Here is a 23,557-nt window from a genome sequence, read left to right as displayed (position 1 = left end):
CTCATATACAAGGATTTAAAATCCCAGAACAAAAATAGACATGATGCTTTCCTAGTACTAGAACAGTTGAATTTTAGGAACAAAATGATGGTAATTACCCCATGAAAGAGCTTCATCATTCATTAAAACAGGTTAAATGATAAAACACTGAAGATGAACAATCTACTTGGTAACAGTGAGCAGATAAATTTCAAACACACACACAAGCACTGCTATCACACTATGTTATATAATATATATGTTTTAATAGTGATACATCTTGCTCTGCATAGTCTGGAGCCAGTTTTGAGGAAATTCCTGCTTCAGAAGAAGAGAAAGTAAAGTAGTAAAATAGAATGTCAACAGACAACACAGAATCAGTACTAGAAAACATAATGTCATCTTTCAAATATCAATTTAAGGAACAAAATTCAGATCTGCAGTTGCAAATGCAGTCACAGCCATAAAAGAAACAAGCAGACAGCATTCATAGAACACAAATATATCATATGTGGCTTCTCTTCCATCCTGTTTCACATCATTTTCTGACAGCTATTCAAACACCTTAAGGATTAAAGTCTTCACTTACAGCATAAAATAGGTACGTTCTAGCAGTAACACAAGCTCTACCACATATTTACTAAGGGTTATGCTCCTAAAATTAACACTCTTGATGTGACTTTCAAGAGGATTGAAGAACTAAAAATGCATGCACCACTAATATACAGTATATTACTCTTTCATACTGTATATGCCTTCATATTTCCCCAAATATTTATATCCACTCATGATTCAACAGGTGCTCAAAGTTATACAGTTGCCACTGAATTCTAACAGCTGTGTAAGTCACTAGGACATAGCTTATTAACAGATGAACATTCTTGTTCAGAGTTAAAATAAAAATGTACAACGAAACCATGCAACTACAAAAGGTTTTTTTGGAGAGGGAAGGAAAATTAGAGGTTTAAAAGTAAAAGCACTTGAGAATAAAATATATTTGTCATCTGCAGGACCGTGTTAGCAAAAGAGTCAAGAAATATTTGTTTATATAGTTAACATAATATGAAAACAAGAAGAAAACAAATAGTCAGTGGAGCTCAGATCTTCACTGTGCAAGCAGACAATATCCAAGTGGGCACAATGCCCACAGGTGCAGAACCACTGAGGTCAGCATCCAGCTGCTTTCCAAACACAAGGCCAAAGTTCCAGATGTTTGGAGGCACTGCTCCAGCTCCACCAGGAACACATTTACACTGGGGGTCTTCCTATAACCTTAGTGACAATGCTTGAAAGTAAAGTTATAGTTTCTATGAGCATTTATAAAATTTTCCTAATTCCTATGAAAGCTTGTAACTTCCAGACTATGAATAGTTCAAAAGCCAATTTTTCTCCATTTTAATCTGGAACTAACGCAGGCAATATTCTATGTGGAAAAGTTATTCTTAATTTAAATATTTTTCAGTCAAGGGTTTTGTAACAGAACTTTTCAACTAATACCAAGATTTCCTGCAACACCTTTAAGCCTGATCTTTAGCTACTTCCAGTAGTTTCTTAATTTCAGTATTTGTTGTAAGACACACTCATCTTCCTATAGAAAGGACTGCACATAGCAAATCCCCCTGCACCATCAGGCTTGTGTTGGCACGTGAACTCAGCAACAATGCTGCAGCCTGAGTGTCCTAGTCAGCAATTTGCTTTGTCTCCAAACAAGACAGTGGAGAAGCACAACACTGCCATCTCCACCTTAAATGCTGAAGTACAAGTATCACACACAAAAATATTACCAAACACAGCAAACAACATGTAAAGACTTCTAAAACTTTTAAAATGAAGAGAAATAATGACAAGCAGAAAAATTGAGTTTAACCAGCCAGAGTAGTGTACCAGAAAAACATCAAAAATCAAGAGACTCAAAGCCTAGAGGGGATAGAGCAAGTGAGCTGAAAATTCAAATTCCCCTCACATTTCCAGCCTCAGCCCCTGCCCTCAAGTGACCAGGATCAGAAATTAAGACGACATACTTTAAACTGTTCCTGTGCTTTGGTTTACTTGGCAGTGTTCCAGATTAATACAAACCATGACAGTTGTTTTAGTGATGGTTTATGTGCTGGGAAGCAGACAACCCGCAACTCAACTGCCACAGCCGCAACTTGCTGGGTTTTCCACACATACAGTCAAGTGGGCTGTACTCTGACCAAAGTGCAATATGAAGCTCAAAATAAGTTCCCCAGATCCTAAATTCTATTTAGTATTAGTATATCTTCATCAGCATATCAGTAGTACAAAGTGTTTACCAAGCTATTCCTTAAAACCAGAGTAGAACCTTCCTTCTTAATCCTCACACAAAACCAAGTAAAGTGCTTTTTCCTGCTGTGAATTATTTGAATATGTATCTTCCTTTAATGGCATTTGTTAAAGCTTCAGGTTACTTGAGAAGCAGATCCTATGAGGGAAAACATGAAAGGTGACAAACAGCTTCATTAGCTACTGTAATAGAGCAAGCAAATTAAATTGCTGATGGCTGTTCAGCTTTGAGCAAAGTTTGGAAATGGAAGTGTTCTGGGCATTCACTGCAGCCTAATAAAACAAGCAAGGAATCCAACAAGCTAGCTGCTACCAGAACCATTACCTACTTTTTCTCCACTGACTGTGAATTCCTGCCAGCTCCCTCAGTTCAGGCAAATAAACTGACAGAAATCTAACCCTACCAAAAGCTATTATGTTTCTGTCACTTAAGCTCCTTGGATCACTTTCCTAAAAGGTGAGCATCGTTTCAGAGTTTGCTAAAACGATGATAACAGGCATAGATAAAACTGCTTCTGTTCTTCATAGGTCAATGAGGAATACTGCAACAGAAGAACACACCCAGAATTTGTTCAGCTTTCAATTCAGATAATGACAAAATCCACTGAGCTGAAAGCAACATGTAAAATGAGAAAAGCATTCTTGCAGGTAACCTTTGGCTAAAGAAAGAAAAGGGGCTTGCACAAGCAGTTTTATCTCTACCAATAACACAAGCAAATAAAAAATAGAAAAAAAAAATGAAATATCAGAAAAAAAAGCACTCTTTGCGGGTTTTAGTTTTACGAAGTGTTGGTATTCAATAAGATAACACACAGGACTAACCCAATCAAAGAGTAGTTTGAACTGAAAACTTCCAGGAAATAAGTACAGCATACAGAAAATTTATGCTTAGTAAACAGGGAACTTTCTTCAAGGAAGAGCCTACACAGCTTGGGAATTTATTGCTTTAGGCATCATAATGAACAGAAGGAACTAAATGGATATAATTACTGGCTACAACAGATGGGGAAAAAAGCTCAGGGCCTTCATTTATTTACCTAGCTTGCAGATCTACATACAAGAGAAGAATTTTTGGAGGATATCACTGATGACAAATATTTTCCCCATCCACAGGTTTCGTACTATCAGGATTCTGGCACAAACACACAGGAAAGCAAAGCATACAATTGTAGACAATCAGTGCATCCTGCCATTTAGGCCCTGCTTGGGACAGAACATGTTTTAGAAAAATACCTCACTCACCTGATGTTCTACATACAAAACACAACCAGAGTTTTAGAAAAAGCTAGAGCTGCTGAGTAGAAGAAAAACAAAACAAATGGACCTTCCATTGAATGGAAATAGACCTGGAAAATATGCTAACACTGTCAGACCACTGCCAACCTACATCTTTCAACAAATGAAGGAGAAACAAAAATGTGTGCTGGGCACTGAACAATGGAAGGCAGCTAGTGCTCAATCCAGACCCCAAAGACAGAGTTCAGCCTCCAACTAGGAAGTCAAGGTGAAACAGCAATGCTGTTAGATGAACATAAATGGGCTCAGACAGAAGATTGCTTAGGTTTTAGCTCACTTAGCACAACAAACTCAGGAGAAGTCTGTAAAAACCTGGTTCTTACTCAGCAGACTTGTTTCAAATAAGAAAATGTTTCCAGATAGGCACCCCAAACCCTTAGGTAAAAGGCCAATGAAGCCAGGTCTGAAATATGGACAGTGTCAAAGGGACTTCACAACATAACTTGGGGTAAGGGAAGTAAAATACTTATATTTAAGTTTGAGAATAAAAGTTGTAGAACAATTCCTCTTCTCCTTCCCTGCGAAGGTTTGAATTTGTTGGATGGAAAACAGTTTTATACAAGCCTCCAGGGTTATCAGTTTTCCAAAATGGGTTGATGGTGCTCTTCTGCGTGCCGTACAGCTATTAACACTAAGAACAATACACCTCATCCAGAAGGACCAGACAACAGGTTGCATATTTTAGAAGTATTATACCAATTCAGAGCTGGCTAGATTATTCAGCTCTGAGGTCTACAGCCTATTACAAAAAACTTTTTCCACCACATATAGAAACCAAGAATGTAAACTATAAAATAAATATAATTAATTAGCTACCACAAAAGCCATTTCTTACAAGAATTTTTTTTTAAATGATAGCAAATTTTCCAATATTTTAGCCTAATGTCCAAATGCAGATGGGATAAAAATTCACATCTTGTACAGGATTTCACAAAGTCATAACTTAATAAATTGTCTGAGATTTGTAAGTATTTTTTTTAATAGCATTTCTAATATAGTTAGAATCAGTAACTTACGTGATATAGGATCTTTGGTGGCTATCTGGTCCAACCTGTTCTCAAAGATGGAACAACTTTGAAATTCATACGGACTAGTCAAGGTTCTGTCTAGTCCATTAGTTACTCTTTCTGGTTTTTATAACATTGTGCAGAAGACTGAAGCTTTCAACTTACATATGAATTATATACTGTTCATCCTTAATTGCTGTAATTAGTCTCCATTCCACAATAGTTACAACAAAAGTAATTTTTTGTGATAAAGTTTATATTTTGGAATTCAGTATTTTTCAAGGTTATTTAAAAATAGTTAGCAAAGTAACATTTTTAACTTCCTTTGTGTTAAGTGAATATTCTTTCTGTTTAAAAAATTTTCCTACAAGCAGCACCTGACAATGATATTTTAAAATTTTTGCTTAAAGTTAAGGCAAAACAATTTCCACCAGTATGATTATAGCTTTTTTCTTCAGTATGATTTTTAATGAATTGGTGTATTTTCATTGAGAAAAGCTTCCAAAGTCACTCAGACAGGAACCCTTTACCAGCCTGTCTCACCAGATAGCTTACTTGACTAGTCCCCAGTCTATGCCTGCAGACTTCAGTGAGTTGTCAAAAATAAGATCTGTTTTATTTAAATACTTGATATATGTTTTGAGGTGCCCAGTTTTAAGACACTCAAAATAGAAAAAAATAATTTTCAAGTTATTTGCCTACATACATTAGGGGCATCAGCCTTGGCACTGCAATGCCTAGAAAGTTGCTGCCTGACCAGCTGGAGACTTCAGAGCACCCAAGCCCACAGCCAGTGAAATAAGTCAACAACAGGTCAGTTGTTGTCAGGAGTATGTTGACATGTTGGACACCACAGGATACCAGATCTAGTACAATTCAGAAGAGATTCAAGAAAAGAGTAATTTCCATTTATTTCAGTGGAATATAGGTACTGGTTAGTCTCGTGATTCAGGTATCTCCGGTTTCCCTAAAACTGAGGAATGACACTTTGGTAGACTGGTGGAAAACAAACAAACAAAACACAAATAAACTAACAAAAAACAACACTTAGAAAAAGAGAATTTTCTTGATTCCTTGATTTCCTGAGCTACAAGCTAAGCCAAGGAGAGTCCCAGTTCTTTCACTCTTCTCATGAATACCCTAGATCTGTTATGAATTGTTCAATAAGCCAGAGGCACCCAGTTTTTGCTTATGCAGAATGCAGGCAGTCTATATCTCATCCATAGTCAAAACTATTTATACTAGAAACACGAATACTGAAAGGTTTACAAAACAATTAACAAACATATTTTATATGTTCAAGTTCTACAAACAGTTCAACCATCATGTAACACAATGACTTGTTTCTCAGTCTGAATTTAATTTCCTGACCATAGAGTTTGCAGTCACAACAAAGACAAAGCTATCCCTAATTCCAATTACACTAAATAAGGTTCCAGCCCTATGGATGTCCCTGAAAAAGGAGTTTATAGGATACTGACTCTTCTATCAAAGCTTTTCAATTCTTTGCAGGTTTTTCAATTAAGGTTCTAGGTGAAATTAGAGATTAATTAAAATGCAAGAAACAAAGATTAAGACTAAACATTAAAAAAAAGTTTAATACTGAGGAGGTAATATTTTTGATACTAGCTCTACTTGACCACAGTGGTTTTCCGTGTAGCACGCTACCCTCATTCAGTGCACAGAATGCACACAGCTCTGAGTAACAGAGTAACATTCAGTCTTGAGGGTCTCCTCTACTTCTTGAAAACAGTTGGAAGATGTATAGATAAGGATCTAAAGGACTATAGGCAGGGAGATTTTTTCTTTTAATAAATCACGATTAGGGCAGTTAAAACTATTTCTTCCTCTTCCCTCTCATGATTATGATAAAACATTCATAACATCCCAGTAAACATGTCTACTTTACTTGCAGGTGTCTACCCTTAGGCACCAGAAAGGTCTACACTGAAGTGCACATTAATATGGAGAAAAAGGAAAAGGCTATCATACAATGAAAGGTAAGATCATACTACATGAGCATAAGAGTTATTGCACAAGTTACTTCAGCTCAATTCCAAGCATTCACTCCAGGGTTGCAAGACTAAGCAAATGAATAGTTTAATTACAAGTTATGTATCAACTGATCAATATTCTTGCAACACTTTTAAATAACATCTCTGTAGAAAATATTTGTGTGTAGACAGTATCTAATCACAACACTACAAACGTGCTTTATCAACAAATTTTTGGAAGTTCATTCTACACTGCCCCTTCTCTTCATACCAACAATTTTTACAAGTGACATTTCTAGTGGATGTTTAAGGGCTATCTGCTCCAATTCTGTGACTACTTTTTGCTTCTCAGAAGTCTTCAGACGACACTTGCGTTCATATAAACTTTAGTTTAAAATAATTTTTCCCTAATTGTTTTCAAAAGCTACTTCTGCTTAGGGTTTGTACATTATTTTCTGTTTATTACTTAACTGCCAAAAATATTTGAATTTCAGATAAGTATAATGTTACAGAAAAAAATATCAAAGTTCAATGTAAGGTATATTATACATTTTACAGATTTTCCAGGTCTATAAACATAGATTGAATTCATATGCATATACATATAAAAAGGAGTGCCTTTTGTATACCACTTCAACAAGGAGGTACATTACTTTTAGTTCATGTATGATTAGCAGGTGTCATCCTGTTTTTATGCAAAACAGTGTTAATTTCCATTCATTTTCAGAAGAATCTTTTCCATTTATTTGAATCTTTTTCATTTATTTGATTCAGGAAGGAAAATCTTCAAATAATTTCTGCTTACAGTAAATGGGATCTCTTAGGTAACACATTCGCTCACTAGGTTTTCATAAGATCTGTGCAAAACAGTTATTGACCCTGCCTAATATACACCTGTCTATCAACATTCACCTAATAGCAACAAGCCCTAGAAGAACCAGACAGAATGAAAGCTCCTTTCTCAGGAAGAGGATGAAATATCTTCCTTTCACTCCCTTTGTAAAGTAGAGATATGACCTTTATGCCAGTGTTGGCCCAATATCTACTCTTACATGAAAGAAAAGGTTCCAAATACTGCAAAGCAATTGAGTTTTTTTTTCCAGGAGGGGGCTACTCCAGTTCTAACCCAGCAGACCTCAATGAGATTACTCAAAAATGCTACATCTGCTACCTCAACCTAATAAGGTCTGCTCAGCACAGAACATATTTCCAGCTCTGCTGGCTACATCAACCTATATCACAAATGGGCACAGGGTATTTGCAGTCCAAGTGCCAAGCATCCAACTAGTGTTTTAGTGCAAACTTTGCATCAGCCTACAAAGAAATTATTATTCTGACAGTAAATTAGTAATTAGAAAAAAGATACTTAGCAGTAACAAGGATAGCTATACATCTATTAGTGCAACACTTCAGTTACAATTACAAAAGGCAGAATTCCAGCAATTCAGTAACTTGTTTATATAACTAAACACATTAAAAGCCTACATGAACTTAAAAAGACTGAAGAGAACTATTTTTTAATCCATCAATCACTACATTTTCAACAGGTCAATTTGGATAATTATGACTTGACGAAATACTGAGGACTTTCCAAAATGTTGTTCATTGTCACATATGAAACCATCACAGCCGTCCACTCTATGACATTAACTGCAGCTTGAGAGAAACTATTACTTGTTCAAAACCAGAATGTAGTAAAAATACTAGCTACTGTTATGTCCTATAATGCAGTCTTGTACTGATACTACATTTTAAGTTTTACCACAATATTTAACAAGTTTTGAGGGAAGGTATAAATGACATGGTAAATTTGCTTTTGAATTCAAGGAACTTTTAAAGAAATCTGTTTCCCATTTAGCTCTCCAGTAAGAAACAATATTTTCATTTGTAAACGTATCATTTCATAATCAGACATTTTGTGCTTTTGAGGGTCCCCTGAAATAAAATCTACTGAACACTAAGAACTTATTTTAAAAATAAAACAGTACCTTTTCAACATAAATCTTTCAATACTTTCTGCACCCCTCCACAATCTAACATATAAGGAAAGATTTTAAGGAAAATTTAATCTAGTGTCCAAATATAACTTTACTTTAAGAATGAGGTCATCTAAACATCTGTCTCCAATATATCCCTAGGGGTTTAAATCAAAAGTCTGCTAAACATGTACAATCATTTTGAAAATAAATAACAGAACAAATTTAGTCTTGATTATGATTATCTTGCTTTTTTTAAAGGAAACATTTATTCTAATAAGAAAAGTCTGAACTAATTTAAACTTCATGGACATTAACTTAGAAGAGTTTCATACTCTAAGACATTTCTTTCCATTTATTCTAGTCTCTAACAATATTCATTTTTTTTATATTCACAGAAAGCCCATATGCTTTCTTCCTTCCTTTCAGAAATGTCTTGTCAATATAGCTATATTCCTTATCATATTACAAAGTATAACTTTACAGAAAGGAGAAAAGTTTGCTGACAAATCAGCAGAAAAGCTTGATTTTTTTCCTTTTTTATCATCTAGGATAGCCATCATCATACTTCGCACTAAGGAAGAATATGCCATAAAAAGCATATTTCATCTTAATACTAATTTTCTTCACTGCTTAGAAAAAACACAGTAGAGGCTGTATTAAGCAAGGACTGCCTTGTTACCCACAGTTTTGCTATGTAAAATTTTTACTAACAAGTATAACAAATAAATGGCAGTCATGTTTCTTCTGCATAATTCAGCAGCCCCAATCCCATCGAGATTCTTAATCCCATTTGGGAGAAGCAAATGAAGCTTGCATCCCTACAAGTGAGTATTTTCTTACAAGTCCCACTGCTTTGGCTCTGTAACCACAAACTTGGAAATGATCACGCTGACACTTGTGGGCATCTATAATAAGACCATTTTGAAAAACAAATCCTTCTAGCAATCTATAAGCAGCCCAGTGCTTTGTTCTCTACTCATAACCGTGAGGTTAATTTAAGCATATGTATATACCATCCCATGGCAGGCAGCATTGCAAACAAACCTGTACAGAGCATATATATAACCAGCCTAAAAAAGGCTGGCGTACCATCACCAACCTTGAGCATTCACAACCCTCACGGCTCAGATCCCAAATTCATCTAAAAGCAGAGAGCTGTCTTTAAAGTTTATTCAGTTTTTAGGTTCTTCAAGCCTTTATAATTCATTTCAAGCTTTAATGCCACAACATTAACAATAATATTTTTTTAAACTCAAGTTTTAATCAAACTTTCAAGTTTTGAAACTAAATCACATAGCTCCACAAGATGGAAGACATCAAATATTGTACAATCCATAATAAAGAGTTAAATTTGTGTTCTCCGTCTATGTTTATGGTAGAAACCTTTTTTTTTTTTTACCATGCCCTCATGTTTTACCAAGTTCAGCATGCCATCTGGAATCAGCTGAAAAAACAAAGTTGAGCAATATTTACTACACATTCAAAATATGTACTCATTTTGAAAATTAAGCCTCCAAATATTAAGAAGTTATGATAATGGAAAAATAAATAAAACTTAACTCTGCTGCAAGAATTAGCTCTAACAGGAAGTGCAATAAATCGCATAAATAATTCTATCAAACTGAAAATACTACTAAGGACTCATTTTGCTTTTAAGACTGTTGCTCTTTGGGGACAACAGCTATACATTAACAAACTTCAGTTTAATAAAAACAGCAAAAAGCCCAAGAAACAAGGGTAACACCCTGAACTGGAAGATGATCCATTGACTAAAGGCTGAAAGAACACAGAAACTGTTTTCTGCCAAAAATTGGCAGACTGAAAAGGATCCAGAGGTGGGGGGAGGGGGGGGTAGGAAAGGGGAAAACCCACACACAACACACACACTATGCCAACACAAAAGCAGCTGTTAGCAGTGTAGTTCAATGACTGAAAAGCAGACCTAAAGGCAAATTAGTCCTGTGTTTTCTTTCCTGCTGCATGGGTGGGAATTTTCCAACTTTCTCACATATGACCATATTTTCTCATCAGAAATTCACTACTATAGATGATTAAATTCTTAGATGCTTCAGATGTTGGTGAAATTATACCTAGTTGTAATGGGCTCCTAGGACAAGACACGCTGCAGGAAAAATGGCAGGTACTCATCCTGCAACTATTTCACTGTCAGCTTTCAACACAACCAAAGCAGTTGACCTGTACTGCAGACTTTCAGCACAGAAACTACTATTTTATGACTGATGTATAACACTTGCACAAATGATAATTAGGCAGAGTGAGAGTTTCCAATTATAAAAAAATCTATTGATTTATTTTATGCATCAACAGGACCAGTGATTGTTTCCATAGGCAGCAAGTGCCAATCCATCCCCTAAGAGGAGAAAAAAAAAATTACACATTTTCAACTGCAGTTGATGTTGAGCCGATTTAAAGCTTTCTCTAATCAAGGCACAGATGATACTTGAAAATACTTCGAAGCACACCTATAATGTAGTGTCAGTTCTCTCAATTAATTGCAATACTAATTTTAAACACTTCCAAGTTCTAGGAGTCACAACAATATCTGAAAAGGTGGAGTTTTTCCTACTTGTCTTTAGTTCTTTTAGTTCTTTTAATTCACATCAACCTTTATCATAATACTTAGGGCAGTCTGAGGAGTTTAGGTTAATACACCGATTTTTCAGGAAGAATTTTGACAGAATTAATCCTGTAGTAACAGACAAGTTCTTCCAGTCTCAGTGGTATGATTTTGAGTGTCTCACACTGTTCTACATTGAAATAGAAAAGTAACAAGCATAATGTTTACAAGCATAAGAAGAACATCCACAATAATGTCAGGCACTGAGCTACAATTAAGGAAAAATTTGTAATATCACTTAACAGGCAAAACACCCAGATTTTCTGCACAGAAATAACCGGTACCAGTTTTCTTTTTCCTTTCTAGAACACTGCCACAGAAACACATACATTGTAATTATAAGGCATGCTTTGTTTCTATACATTAGAATTTTTTTATTACATAACTAGCCCTTGTGTTATGAAAATTTAATGTAATCAAACACTAACATCCATCACTAAGCACAACTGACAAAACAAACATTAAAGAAAAATTGTTCTTTACCCCAATAAAATCTTTGCTCACAACAGTGTATCAACTCCTCAGAACTGCCTCTGCGGACAAAGCATTTTTTGCATATAAACTTTACAACAGACATGCTCCAGTATTAATTATTTTGACTACCTATTTACTTTTACATGTATAATGCACACTATCCCATAATATTCTTTAACTTGGAAACCTGACAACATCATATCTAGTGTTTGTTCTGAAGAAGTACATATCTTTAAGCTTTCATTCTTTGCTGCAGGTGTCATTCCTGCCAATACTTGAAACAAGTGAACACAAGCTTACAGCAGCCTGTAATACAGCCCATCTTCACTTTGTTTACAGATGAGCACTGAGAGTTTGAAGAGATTTCTGCAATACTACATAAAATTCCTCGATCTGTGGAAGTCAGTAACTAGTTGCACATTGATTCCACTGGGCCAAAAGTTTATCCCAAGCTTTCTGATTTATGTGTAGTGCCTTAGCAATATCTTTTGACCTTTACTCAGGATATATCACAGTTTACAATTTTTGTGGTCAGTTCAGGTGAAGTCAAATTTAGTGTCATTGGTTTTGCAGTACATATATGAAACCAGCATTTATGTCTTTAAGCCTTGCTTTCACATATTGTCACCCAAAATGGTACATGCTAATCTTCTTACCTTCAACAGCTTCAATGTACATTTTTATTCATCTTCCACCCACCCATATTTCATATCTTATTGTAGGATTACACTGCCATCTTGTGGGAAACAGAGCAAAGGAATATCAATAACTTCACTACTTGGTTTCTGAGGCTTTGGGTTGGTCATTTTGTCAGGAATTTTTTTTTTTTTTTTAAGACTTATTACAATAAAAACAACAAAGTGCTGAACCTTTCTCAAAATCCTCAGGCTCACTATACATACAAAATCTTAAGGATAAGTGTCTTATCACACACCCATAGAGGATTCTGTGCATAGGAAATTTTGTCCCCATTGGCTAACATGTCAGACTAAAACCTCAGCAAGCTACTAGCTTTCCCCATTGTTTCTCCTGGAACAAAGAATGGGACTGATGAGATTGCTGTGGGATGTTCAAACCACCAGTGAGTATCAGAGCAAGGCAACACTAGCTTTGTTTGAAATTCAGCCCCAGGTTCAACAAGCAGTTTGTTATTGACAATTTCCAAGTCCACAGACAAAAAAAATTATTCTTTTTGAGGTCCCAGTTTCTACAGAAAGTACTAAGCATACAACAGGTGTCATGACATGTTAAACATTATGAAAAGCCTTAGTTTGATAGTTTGGTTTTGTCACTGTTATACACACAGGTAAGGATTACTTCTTCATATCTCAACTCTCATATAAAAATTATTACATTTAAAAAGTATATCACTTGAAATGCATTTAAGAGTTCCAAATCATTGTTCATAACTTGTTAGTACACTGCAATGACCTGTTGGAACCATATTAGTTCACCCTAAACACTACATGCAGAGGTTTTTCCTTTGTTCCATTTAAATAAAAACTCTTTTGCAAAGAGAGTTTCTTCAAATTACTTAACTGTCTGAAAATTTATAGAAATTTTGCTAGCTGCCAGCTTTGCATATTCAGCACAGTATATGAAAACCCATGAGGTTTTCATTAGTTTCCATCTTAAACAAGATTTTCTGAGGCAACTCCACAACACTTTTAATTAATGAAGATGTATATGAAGCAAACAGTTCAATCTTCCAGATTCAGGGGTGAAATTTTAGTATTAGACAGTAGAAAATGGGAGGCTCAGATACTTAAAAATGCTACTTACAGAAGTAAAGTTTGAAATGCTCTAGTAAGTGGGAAGATACTCTTAAAAATTTCCAGTGGGGAAAGTTCACAATGTAACAGCAACTGGTTCACAACATGGCATTCTGCATACCCTCAGCTAGCTGGTCACTGCACTGGTCTGCAGCATGGAGGTACCTTCTCATGGGATAAAAACTATGATTTTACTTGGGTTTTAAGTACCAAGGAGACCAAAGTCAGCAATTCAACCATACTGACTTCAAAACTAGCATCAGTTTCTGTGACCTTCCCCAGTGGCTGTTCCTCATTCCCAGGGACACACCAAAGTCACAAATTGTCCTGAATACTGTATTCCCTCTCTGAGATGTATAATGATGAAAGCAATAGGGGTTGCATAGACTTTGCAAAGGTTTTTCACATTTTCTTGTCAGCATGTTTAATCAAACACAGTGTGGGGGATGGTTTTCTGAGCAGAAACAGAAATCTTTCCAACTCTTAACTTCCTGACTGTTCCTATGTCCTCTGGATTCTTCAGAACATACTTGAGGAGGTTCAGGATATCTGACATCTCAGCTTACAAACACTTAAAACCTTTTTTTGGTCTTCCCTTCGTGAAAAGTTCTCCTCACCATATCACCAACCAAGCAACTCCTTTCTAAAGTTTTAAGTTCAACACCAGATAACACACTATCAATTTCTCTAGCCTAGCAGAGAAAATTGGCTTCGCTGGTAGGAGCGAGTGCATCCCTCCAGAGTACTTTAACTTGTAGGATGTTTCCTTGAAACTAATACTATTTGACTGCTTTGCACACTTCGCTTTTAAACATGAACGGTATTTGTTAGCATCTGAAATGCCAAATACAGGCAGTGAGAGATAATGAGCATGTACTGCGGTCTTAGATATTTCAGCCTTAATTGACTTCCAGAAGAAGGTTTAAGCACTTGAAAATATTATGGTTTCAAGTCAAGATAGTTACAAGGTTTAGCTAAGTATTTAGCTTGTTTAAATTACTTCTAAACATTAAGTGATTATTTTAGTAACATGTGAATGCCAATTGCATGGCTTAAAAAAAAAAAAAAAAAAAAAGCAGCTAAGAAAACTTTAATTCCCAGAAAAATGTCAGCAAAATAAAACAAATTAAACACCTAGGGTGAAAAAAAACAAAAAAAAGAAAACAGGAGAATTAGATAAAATTTCCTGCTGTTTAAAGTGCTTCCTGTACATCTGTCACACTCCCCTATCCCATTCATAGGGATCAAATAACCTAAGGTGCTTCACAGAACATGCTGGCAATCATCCCTTGTAATGGTGTTTGTCTGCCTTATGTCTATAGTGTTACGAAGACCAAACACTTTTTTATTACTGTATTTGCATCCTATAGTCTTACCCCAACGATTTGCTTTTCTGCTTATAGATCTGGTTCAAAGGAGTTACTGCTATCTAGGATAATCAACTTTGTCTACTCCAGAAATAAAACACCTCTCAAAAGAAAAGGTTTGGACTTTCAAAAGAGCTTAAGAGAATTAGACTCCCAAATCCTATTAGATTTCAAGGCAGCTGGAAACCTAAGTCTTTAAAAAAGAACAAAAAATGAAGTCAAGAACTCCAAACAGGCAGAAATCCTGCTCTTTCACAAAAATATGAAGAATGGGGGAAAAAAAGACTATCTCTGGTTATTCATACAAAGAATTAAAAAAAAAAAAAAAAAAAAAGACTTAATATTATTCTGGTTTCCCCATATTCATTCCTCAATAAGAGAGGGCAAATAGTTTATGTTCATTTATTAAAATGAATTAGGAAATGAAACATGCTGAATTACAGCAGGAAAGTACTTATAGATCAGTTCAATAGTGCAGATCTGAAAAAAAAAAAAGACATTTCTTATTTATGACCTACTGTACATATTATATAAATTCTTCAAATTTTTAACTTCAAAATTCAAAATTATTTTATGTTATTTATTTGCAAGTGTATGGAAGCAAGAGAGGTGAACATGCAAATTAAATACAAATGAACTTATATCTATCTTACCTGTGGGTTTAGGTAGTTCTCTCCATCTGCAGCTTTTTGTTATTAAAAAAAAAAAACAAGAACACACCTATACTGAGTAGTAGCAACCTAAAACCTTCAGGGTAACTATATTCAGTCACTTCCCTTAACTCAGCCAAAAGTCATCTGGGCAACTGCTTATGATGACATTTGCACTTCATCATTGAAAGTGACTCAAGACTCATTACGAGGATACCTTGGCAAATCAACCTAGGTATCACACAAACTTTGCAGTGTTCAATTCCTCTCTATGAGGAAAGAACTCTCCATTCACTTTGTATACAACACTATTATTTTAATTTCTGTCTTTTCCATACAGGCAGACAAAACAAGGATTTTCTGATCCTTGTGAATCAGAGAAACAATTCTTCCTGTGAGTTGAACTCTGCATTGAATGGACTTCTTAAATAGACTTTTGAAGAATTGCTATAAATCTAAGGAAATTAATTAGAGATTCTCAAGTTGATATTTTCGCAGTGGTTCTTAGAGTCTAGAGTTTGTTTTCTGTTTATTTTTTCTATACATTCCACACATGCTTTGGTTTACTAATTAACCACTAGAGAAAAGGAGGATTCACACTTGCCTGAGAAATTTAAAGTAACTGAAGATCTCAAAGGTACAGTCTTCCTCTTCTATCTTCTCTATAAATCACCAAGAAAAACACCATTGAGTTTTAAGCTTCTATCAATCAAGTTTTCAAGTTTCACCCATTTCTCTCTCATACCTTAGAACTCCCACTTTGAGCCATAAGCTTACCAATCCCTCTTTTACAATTTTACTGTTGTTCAGACCTAGACAGCAGTTGCTACTGGTTTATTTCAAAACCAATGAGTAGAAATTTCTGTACAGGTTTAAGGCTAGTGATAGAGCTAAGGAACCTGCCTGCCAGGAGACTAAGCAAAAGGATACAAGCATCTGTTAACAGTATGTTTCTAGACTAGATTCAGCAGGTTTCCCATGTTATACCTTAAAAAAGTGTTAGGTACAGATCAGTTGTCTCCTGGAACTGAGAATACTTTCACCTTAACATTTATGTCTACCAGATCAGCAAATAGTTTTCATGCTTTCTTTTCCCTATGCCAGCCTCAAACACACTCGTTTTCCAATTCTAATCCTTCTGTAAAATTCTGTTTAAAAGACAACTTTCCCTCTGGTCTGTTAGCAAAACTGTCTGTACTTCAGTCAACAAAGAGACCATGTAAAGAAAACACACTACTGCCAAAGGAGGGAAAGATACTGAGTTTGATCAATCTGAATCACTAAGGCACAGGCCCACTGTTATGGACAGATAAATCTGTTATCTTGTAAAACACCTCAGTATCCCTTCAGGTACGAATGGCCTTCAACAGGCTAGTAAGATTAAACCTTTTCTTTCTCTCCTAAGGTACATGAGGAGTGGTACCAAGCAGAATCTAAAAAAGCTTTAGGATTTCCAAGGTTGCAGGAGAGCTACATAAACACAGTCACACAATACACTGAAGGGCCAGGACCGCAGACCTCTCTACTTCTGCTGTGACATCTCCCTCTGTCAAAACAAAAAGCTGAAAACAAAGGACAGGCAGAGTCATGAGCATAAAAAGGAAATGCTCAAATGTGTGTTGGTGGCAGGAATGTATAAAAGTGGATTTAGGAGCAGCAGAGGAATTAGAGGGAACAGAGCCCCAGCTTACATGCAGTGGCACAGCCACACAATACTCACCCAGAGGAGAATTTTGCTTGTGCCAAAGCATTATGTAAGACACAGCAGTATTACCATGCAGCTTTCCTCCTTCAATTAAAATGTAACACAGCAAACAGAATTTTGACCCCAAAAGAGATGCTAAAGGACAGTTAATAACACACTACATAGTTGAAATGCTAACAGGATTCACATATGTACACTAAAAAAAAGCAAGATAGTGTCTAAATACTCCCTGCAAGGCAGCATTATATAAACATTTCAGATTGTTTCCAATTTAGAGAAAACAAACTGAAGAAATCAACCAGCAGTGTTTTCATTCCAAGGCAGATGTGGGTGGGTTTGACATTTACAGTCAAATAATGGGATGAATTAGTAGCCTCGTCATTCCTAAAAGTATTGACAAACTCGAACACACATTTCCACTGTAGCCCTTCGTGGGTTTCTCTATAAGGCAGCAACGGAGAGCAGCACAGGGAACATTTTCTGTTGCACCACTAACGGATTGCACAGGCTCATAGACAGTACACTTGCAAAGTGTTGGTACCTAGCTCTTCCTCTGTTTCTTAAGAAATATTAAGTTTGATCTGTTTCTTATATCTGAACAGTATGTTTGTGTGCTGTTTTCCATTTGTGCACTGGTTCCACCTCAAGCAAGAAAACACCAGCAGCCACCCACCAGAGAAGCTTTCGAGGGGACACCGACGGCTGTTACCGTTGAAGGGGGCCCGTCTGCCAGCCTTATCACCCGAGGGGCTGCAGGGTGTGTTTAAGAGAGATACACCCCAGACCCGCGGATGGGCCTCCTCACCCTTCCGAGGGGCCGAGCACCGTTATGCAAGTTACCTCCCCGGCCCCACCGCTCCCTCCCCCGGGACCCCCGAATCGCCTGGGGCCCGCCCGCGCCGCCCGGCGGGGGAGGAGCCGCCGCCGAGCCAGGGCATTCCCTGCCGCCGCTCCTGCGCTTGAGGAGAGCGGCGAAGGGGCGGTGGAACGCCGGCGGGGTCGGACAGACCTTCCCCGCCCCAGAGGAACGCGACCACTTACCTGCCGAGCCTCCAGCGACGACTTGGTGAGAGGCCTCCTGCAGAAAGCTGCCGGGCTGGCGAGCCATTCTCGGGCGGCGAGAGGAAGCTGGCGCACGGAGAGCGGCTCCCGAGACGTGATCGATTCGGCGCAGGGCGGGTGGGGAAGAGCTGGGGGAAGGCGGGAGCCGCGCTTATCTGTGGGGCGGGGGCCGCGGCAAGGCCGGGTGGGGCAGGCTGGGACCTCGCGTTAAAGGAAAACGCGCGGTCGAGCAGCGGCCTTTAGTAGCCGGCGGACAGAGGGTGGCCCCGGATGGGGCCCAGCTCGCAGCTGATGGCGATCGCAGCGAGTAAAGGGCTCTCTGACTGCTTGCAGCCGGGAAACCGGCAGACTCTCTCTTTCGGGCAGAGTTGGGGTGGTCGGTGCTGGAAGCACCCCTGCTGGGGCGGGTGGGCAAGGCTTTGGCGGTCTGTCACCTCCGCAGGCTTGTGCCGTTCACTCCTCGGTTCGGGGTGGTGCCGTACAGCACACACTTGCGGTCCTGCTCCCCACTGCTGCTGGGACCTTGCTACCACCCGCAGCTCCCCTGGTGCTCCGCTTCTAGGAAGTGGTGCCGTTTGGCTCACTGGCTGTCATTCTCAAGCATGTTGTTCTTTTAAAACTTTCAGACGTTGGTTCCAGGTCTTTGGTGTTCAAAGAACACATGGGTATTTTGTCCTTTGGAGAGTGGCTATTGTATGTGTTGCACAGACCTATTGGCCCATTTTAGTAAACGAAGCAGTGCCAAGGCATAGCCTCAAGCACTGCGACACTGTCAGTGCCATTGCTGACAGTCTCCAACATTGTTTTTGCCAAGGCCAAACCGTGCTTTTCCAGAAGACATCAGGGGACAACATGAGGGACAGCATGGGCTCATCCCCAGAGACAGCACCGTTGAAGACAGTTCAACCGTATGGCTACAGAACACAGACGGACATTTATTCTCAGGGTCAGAGAATGGCCGTGGATCCTTTATGTTTACTAGTACACACATAATCTTTTTGATTTAGAGCCAGATTCAACATGGCACTCGGGTTAATAAACTACAGCTTAAGCACTTAATCAACAACTGAATACCCGAATGTTTCTATGGATATGCAGTCTGCAAAAGTTGGGAGTGAATGCAGTATTGCAGACAGTCTTTTCCCTGCTGTAACCCTGACACTGCTCTACTAGTCAAACCACTGAGTTACCAAGAGAGCTGCAAAGACTTTTTCCTTGTCTCCATTACTTCTCCTCTCCCTAAATCTGAATAGTACTGTGGTTCCTCATACTCTTCTCTATTTCCTCCTTTTGCATGTAGCCCACAGCCTCTAGTATTGCTGATTTTTCTTACCCCATTTATTAGAGTTAAGATGATAGACTTAAGGAAATGGCTCTTGAATATGATGCTAGACCGTTTAACCTGTCTCATGGATAATTTATTTCCTTTTTTCTTTCTTGTTAACAGCCCTACAGTGTTAACACAGATGAGGATATTCATTTTGAATCAGAAATCCTTCACGTTATCTTCAAAGCAATTCTGAATACCTTGTGTGATCTTGAGCATCTTCAAATAGAACTAGGAGGCTAGATTTTCTGGCACCTCTTCAAGAGAAGGAAAATAAATGTAGTTTTTACATCCTTGTTTCTTAACTTCTCTCCCTCGAAAAAAAGGGAGATTGCTGGTGCCTTACAAGGACATCAGCTTATGCTAAACTCAAAGCACAGATAATTTGTAACTAGGTGCATTTATCTATTCCTGTAGCACAGCTACTAAAGGCAAGTGTTGGTACCTAGTTCTTTCTCTGTTTCTTAAGAAATATTAAGTTTGATCTGTTTCTTATGTCTGAACAGTATATTTTTGCACTGTTTTCCATGTCTGATAGGTATTTAATGGCAGTCTGCTATCTATATACATTTTCATTTGGTAAGAGAGAGTCTTCCAGATGTTCATTTAAAGCCTTTGAGGTAGTGACTTTAAGCTAAAATACTAGGCACAGTGAATTCTAGGCACACCAGAGGCGTTGCGCTAATATCAGGAGTCCCTGACTCTAGGATGTAGCACAGTAGAGTTGAAGAGGATTCAAGCTGGTTTTCCTCACCCTCCAGTCCTGGAAAGGTACCTTTAGGCTACAAGAGAAATCTGGGTTTGTTATAATAATACCATATCTTTTCCTCAAGGGAAATGAAAAAAGTTGAAAAGAAACTCCATTGTGAACAAAGGCATACTTGACTGCTATGAAAGTGCAGGTGGAAATACCTGAAGTAGATAGACAGGAAAAAATACATTCCAGCATTCTGATGGACAGAATTCACAAAGTCAGACTAAATCTAATCGTAAGTGAAAAAAAATAAATAAAAGACAAAATATATTTTAGATTTTTATTAAAATGCCATTATTTATTTCATACAGAAAAACTGTGGGGAAAACTGGCAGGCAGAAAACTGTGCAGTCAGAGACAATTTGTTTCAGATAGTGTTGTGAAAGAGAGTTCTCAGATCACAGCTCTCTAGATTGGATGGGGGTTACTGTTAGACTGAGGGAGAGAGCTTGGAAATGAATTAAGGAAAATAATGAAAACCTATTAAAAACAAGATTACCCTAATTTAACTATCCCCCTCATTCACTGGGAAAGAACCTTTTTTTTTCTACCAGCAAAACCTAATGATTTTTACATGCGGAGTATTTTGAGAAGGAAGGATCCTTTAGCAGCCTACAAGTGGGGTTTGTGCATAAGGTTCTGAAATTACAGTGTTTTCATTCTCCTCACAGGCTTTTCTGGGAATCATTTGTCAAACCTTTCCAAACGCGGTTTCCTGTTTTGAGAATGGATTGCAGGCACCATAGTATTTGGAAGCCAAAACTTTATAAAAGTGTCTTTGGAAAAGTATTTTCATGAAGTCATAATACTGTTCTGATATGTTACTTTACAGAGTGCCTGCAAGTGTTTGGGGATAATTTAGCAACAATGTTGCTAACTGAATAAGGTTCGAAACTTGACAATGTTTTTGTTGCTATTGAAAAGTATGTAAACATAGAAAATTTGTGGAGAAGTGTTAATAAAGTGTTAAGACTGAGACCATAGTTGCAAAAAAAGGAATAATATTCACCTATAAAATTCAGTTATATAATTCACATGCATCAGCAAATAAACAGTAACTTGAATTCTTTGATTTATGTAGGAGCAGAGAGGAGATTGCTGTGGGAATACAGAGTAACTCCCTTAAATTAATAAACATTGAATGTGCTGACCTTTAAGTAATTAAAATCTCAACTTCAATGTTTCATTAACATTTGCATTAGATCCCTTGGTTTGGCTTTTTGAGACTGCTGCTCAATAAATATACCAGGATCGTCAAGTCCATGGTGTCCTGTATCATCAAAAAGCAGATGCTGAAACATCACTACTTTTTTGTTCCAGAGATGCAGATCTCCCTGCACAATGTTCCCTTTGATACAAATAGCAAATCTAGTATTAAGGTTGACTTGCTGCAGTAGTTCAAGAGTAAAGCGAATTTGGAGTTCATTGGAAGGTGAAGAAAATGGGTGGTTAGATTTGTTTTCTGCAGAAGGTGTCACCACAACAAAAATATTTACATGAAAAAAAAATGCTCGGAGTGTGTAATTTACATAGAGAAATATGTTTACAGAATAGCATAACACCTTCTTCAAAAAATGAACTCTGCTATTGTTAGGAAACTATTACGTTTGTCTCACAGTATTCAAACCCCAAATCTATTCACCTCAACACAATTAAATTCTCCTGCTGGAAGTCTTTTCCGTATATTGCACATCTCTCATTCTCCATCCACCCCTCCCTACCGCCCCGCAAAGCGTGACCTTCCCACTGTGCAGGTTTCCTGAAGCACTTCTGGGCTTAATCCCATTTTCACATGGCCTCTTCCCAAAACAGTACATGTGCACCACTATGTCATCCTCCTTAATTGCCCTGACAGGGTTTCTCTCTGCATCTGTGATCACCACATCCCTTCATAGGCAACACCGTAGCTGGCCAGCCTGGGCAGCGTGCCACTGCTAACCCCCCAGAAAGGGCATAGCTTTTCCCTGCTTGGGGAGAGGCGGGCAGGGGAGACGCTCGCAAACCAGCCCCTCAGGTTCCCACAGCCCCCCGCCCGGCCACGCTCGCCAGCGCTTGGCCCTGTACCGCCTACTCCCGCCCGCAGGGCGGCGCCCCCTCCCGAGCCCCCGCCGCCTGGCCCCGCCCCCGGGCCACCGCACGCGCCCGCCTCTGCTCCCGTCCGGACCGCAGCGCCCGCCCGCTCGCGGGCTTTGTTGTGGAGGTGGCGGCGCCGCCCGCACGCCGGCAGCGGGGGAGGAGCGCGCAGGTAACGGACCGGCGGGGCGCTTCCCTCGGCGGCTGCCCCGCGGCGCTCGGGTTTGAGCCTGCCCCGTCTCCTGCGGGGGGGCCGGGCGGTGGCGGCGTTTCCCGGCGAGGTGGCTGTTGGTAGGGGCCGCTCTGCCCTCGGCACCTCCCCACGGGCAAGCGGCCCTGCCCGGCCTCCTCACTTCCCCCGCCTCTGGGGCCGGGCCGCCGCCTCCCGGCATGCGCTGCCGCCGCCGGCTTCTTCCTCCACGTACCGGCTGCGTGGGCCGGGGCAGCCCCTCGCGCAGCCTCGTGTCTGTGTTACCCTACCTCCCCCTGCTCGGCGGGCTCTCCTGACCTACAGCCCCGCTCTGCAGCTGGAGACGGGAAAGCGAATTGCCCGGGCGGGAATGGGCGGCTTGGAGTTTTAGAGGCTCTTAGCCCCGCGGGGAGGGCAGGGACGGACGGGCTGCCGCCTCCCGGGAGGGAGGGCAGCGCCGGGAACGACGGCTTGGAGAACCGGAGGTGAAACCTGGCCCAGCAAATTTAGGCGGTCTGTGCTGGTTCTTTGGTATCAGGTGAGAACAAGCTGTGAAGGGTACCCAGAATAGTAGTAATACGTTAAAAAACAAGCAAACAAACCTCATGACAAAATAGATCACACAAAAAACCCTGCCAAAATCACATTTGCAATCTGTGGTATCTTTGAACATTTATGACTTTAAAAAAGTTCCTTGTGAAGTCCCAATCAGTTGTATACCTCAGCTCTTAACGTAATGTAAGTTTCATAATAATCTGCATTCTTGGTGGTATTGTGAAGGTCTATTTTGTTTGAGGAAAAAGGCTATGGCTTCTCAGTGTGAGGAGTTTGAAGGAAAAACATGCAGTATGTGGACACAGAGGCCTATCTGAGACAGCACACACTTCAGTATTTATCCCTGAAACAACTGGGTCTAGGTACAATTTCAAGGGGTTGAGGTGGTTCAAACTGGGTGCTGTAGGAGTTTGCTGACCCTGAGTTTAGTA

At 39.0% G+C, this 23,557-nt stretch overlaps 1 protein-coding gene and 1 long non-coding RNA gene across 2 annotated transcripts in view; one reads left to right on the top strand and one right to left on the bottom strand.

Moving 5' to 3' along the window:
* Positions 1-18,336, bottom strand: part of SLC25A21 (solute carrier family 25 member 21) — a 254,406-nt gene extending 236,070 nt beyond the window's left edge. The window contains exon 1 of the mRNA XM_080345143.1: positions 18,207-18,336. Within this exon, the coding sequence (XP_080201269.1) occupies positions 18,207-18,273 (67 nt within the window). The 5' untranslated portion in view covers positions 18,274-18,336. The remainder of the gene's footprint in view (positions 1-18,206) is intronic.
* Positions 18,228-21,391, top strand: LOC308040804. Its single transcript, XR_013922179.1, has 3 exons — positions 18,228-18,344; positions 19,042-19,173; positions 19,675-21,391. It is a non-coding gene; the product is annotated as an uncharacterized lncRNA (long non-coding RNA).
* The last annotated feature ends 2,166 nt before the right edge of the window (positions 21,392-23,557 follow it).

The sequence above is a fragment of the Nesoenas mayeri genome (assembly GCF_963082525.1).
Source record: "Nesoenas mayeri genome assembly, chromosome: 5".
NCBI lineage: Eukaryota > Metazoa > Chordata > Aves > Columbiformes > Columbidae > Nesoenas > Nesoenas mayeri.
This window is presented reverse-complemented; position numbering and strand designations above follow the sequence as displayed.